The following is a 2,500-nucleotide window of genomic DNA, read 5'->3' on the forward strand; positions in this document are numbered from 1 at the left end:
TACCAAAGGAGAATGCGATCTCGGAACCAATCCGTGGCGAAAATGCAAAACCAAATTTGAACGGTATTGCGCTGAACAACCTCCCGGCGCACAACTTCAACGGCGTTCGGCCGATACCCATCTCTCTGCCTCCACAAACAGCTATCCCTTCTACGCCACCTGCCTTCCGCGTTCCACTCCCGTCGCATTCCCTTCCCATTCGACGTCCACCTCCCTTCCACATTTCTGAGAACATGTCTCCACCACCTCCGCCTCCACCTCAGCTCCCGGAAGTCCACCCGAGGCCTCCGCCCTTCCACCCGTCGACGAATGTCCCGACAATCCCAAAACCGCCGCACTTCGCCGGCGACGACTTCGACGCCCCGCCGAGGAAGAGAGGCTTCTCGGAGATCGAAAGTCCCTTCGAATTCCAAAATTCCTTAGAATTGCAAGGAAGGGACACCAGGAATCGCGTCCGATTCCCTTCGGGCAACGAGCTCGAGAGTGACTTCGTCCCGGTTCACGACGTGTCTCAACCGCTGCCTCCAATGATACTGCAGCCGCGCCTCTCGGAGAGCCACGCCAAGATGATGAGGAACCTGCGCTACGGAATCAATGGCGAACCGCTTGACATCTGGATTCCGATTCAAGTCACGGGACGTAAGTAGAGATCTAAGCGGAAAAAATAGGTTGATCTTTTATCTGTAGATATAATCAAATATGTCTAGTTAGATATCTCTTTTTCGAGCAATTACGTCTGACTAATTGAAAGAAGCAGCTGTCACTTCGTCATTCATCTAAAATTGTGTTATCAACTATGTATGTTTATTGTTCTTTTTTCTAACCTCTGACAAAGTGAAAGAAAATTATCCCACGAAATTTGGCCAACGCTATCTGTTTAGGATAGATTTTTTTTTATCCATTTGTCTACTTTACCCTGATGAAGTGGAAGAAATTCATATTCGCAGACTTTACTTTTATTCAATTTTGTTTCTTTTCTCTTTCTATTTTTTGTGATAAGGATGATGATTATGATGGTGATTTTTACCTTCATTGATATCTGTATCGTCCTCATCACTTTCAATCATCATCCCCATAATCTTGATCATCACCAAATGATAATGATAATGATAATAGTTATGATAATTATGATGATAGTTACAATAATGATGATGATGATAATGATCATGATGGCAATTATGGTGATGACTTCAATTCTAAAATGATCACTTTACTCTGCTGTTGCTTACCCTCCAATCTTTCTTCTCATCTGTTCTTCCGCATGACCTGACCTCCTCGCCTGCATGACCCAGAATCCAAGCTGAGAGAGAGCTCTGACATCGGCGGGGGGGCGGGGGGAAGCCACCACGGAGACTACGACGGCCCTGACTATCACGACTCCTTCGGGGACGCGTACGACTATTACCATGACGACGACTATAGTGACTACCACGACTACGCCAACGATGACTATGGCGACTACGACTACCACAATCGACGTTCGGGACACCTCGCGGACGACTACCACGACACAAAAGACGACGTGAAAAAGAGGGAAAAGGTCGTTCCGAAACCTAGGGCGCTGGACGACCCTGAGGCATACGAGGGACCGAGGTTCGATGTCGTGCATTTGCCTGGAATAAATATCGTTAGGAAACAAAGCTGAGAGAGAGAGAAGGAGAGAGAGAGAGAAAGAGAGGGAGAGAGAGAGAGAAAGAGAGGGAGAGAGAGAGAGAGAGAGAGAGAGAGAGAGAGAGAGAGAGAGAGAGAGAGAGAGAGAGAGAGAGAGAGAGAAGTAAAGAGAGAGAGAAAGTAGAGAGAGAAAGAAACAGAAGTAAAGAGAGAGAGAAAGTAGAGAGAGAAAAAGAGAAGGAGAGAGAGAAAGAGAGAGAGAGGAGAAAGAGAGAGAGAGAGAGAGAGAGAGAGAGAGAGAAGGAGAGAGAGAGAGAGAGAAGAGAAGAGAAGAGAGAGAAAGAAAGAGAGAGAGAGAGAGAAGAGAAGAGAAGAGAGAGAGAAAGAGAAGAGAGAAAGAAAGAGACAGTGAGAAAGAGAGAAAAGAGAAAGAGAAAGAGACAGAGAAGAGAGGGAGGAGAGAAGAGGAGAAGAGAAGAGGAGAAGAGAGAGAGAAAGAGAGAGAGAGAAAGAGAGAGAGAAAGAGAGAGAGAGAAAGAGAGAGAGAGAGAGAGTGAGTGAGAGATAGATAAAGAGAATACACTGTTATTAGTGTACTTTTAAGGTTAGATACATGATACCCAGTGATATACGCAGGCGTGTATTACTTGTTAATTATCCGGATAAATATATTTAAAAAATGTTAAAAAAAATATCTGCATGGTCTATATCCTTTGATCTGTTCTGCCATTTTCTATATACAACAGACTAAGAAAGTTGCAATATAGGTATTTATTCTGTAAATCAAGTGAGAGAGTAATCTACACAATATTGCATATGAGACATTTTGATTTAAACATATTTTTGCAATTGCTGTACAGACGTTACTTATTGGATATTTTTCTTATCT

At 44.2% G+C, this 2,500-nt stretch overlaps 1 protein-coding gene across 1 annotated transcript in view; it reads left to right on the plus strand.

Moving 5' to 3' along the window:
* The window catches only part of LOC122265429 (uncharacterized), a 26,698-nt gene extending 24,940 nt beyond the window's left edge, over positions 1-1,758 (plus strand). The window contains exons 5-6 of the mRNA XM_043034760.2: positions 1-639; positions 1,293-1,758. The exon at positions 1-639 is cut by the window's left edge and continues 2,088 nt beyond it. Coding sequence (XP_042890694.2) covers positions 1-639; positions 1,293-1,645 — 992 coding nt within the window. The 3' untranslated portion in view covers positions 1,646-1,758. The remainder of the gene's footprint in view (positions 640-1,292) is intronic.
* The last annotated feature ends 742 nt before the right edge of the window (positions 1,759-2,500 follow it).

The sequence above is a fragment of the Penaeus japonicus genome, unplaced genomic scaffold, assembly GCF_977035675.1.
Source record: "Penaeus japonicus unplaced genomic scaffold, GWHDUDI00000001_assembly GWHDUDI00000020, whole genome shotgun sequence".
NCBI lineage: Eukaryota > Metazoa > Arthropoda > Malacostraca > Decapoda > Penaeidae > Penaeus > Penaeus japonicus.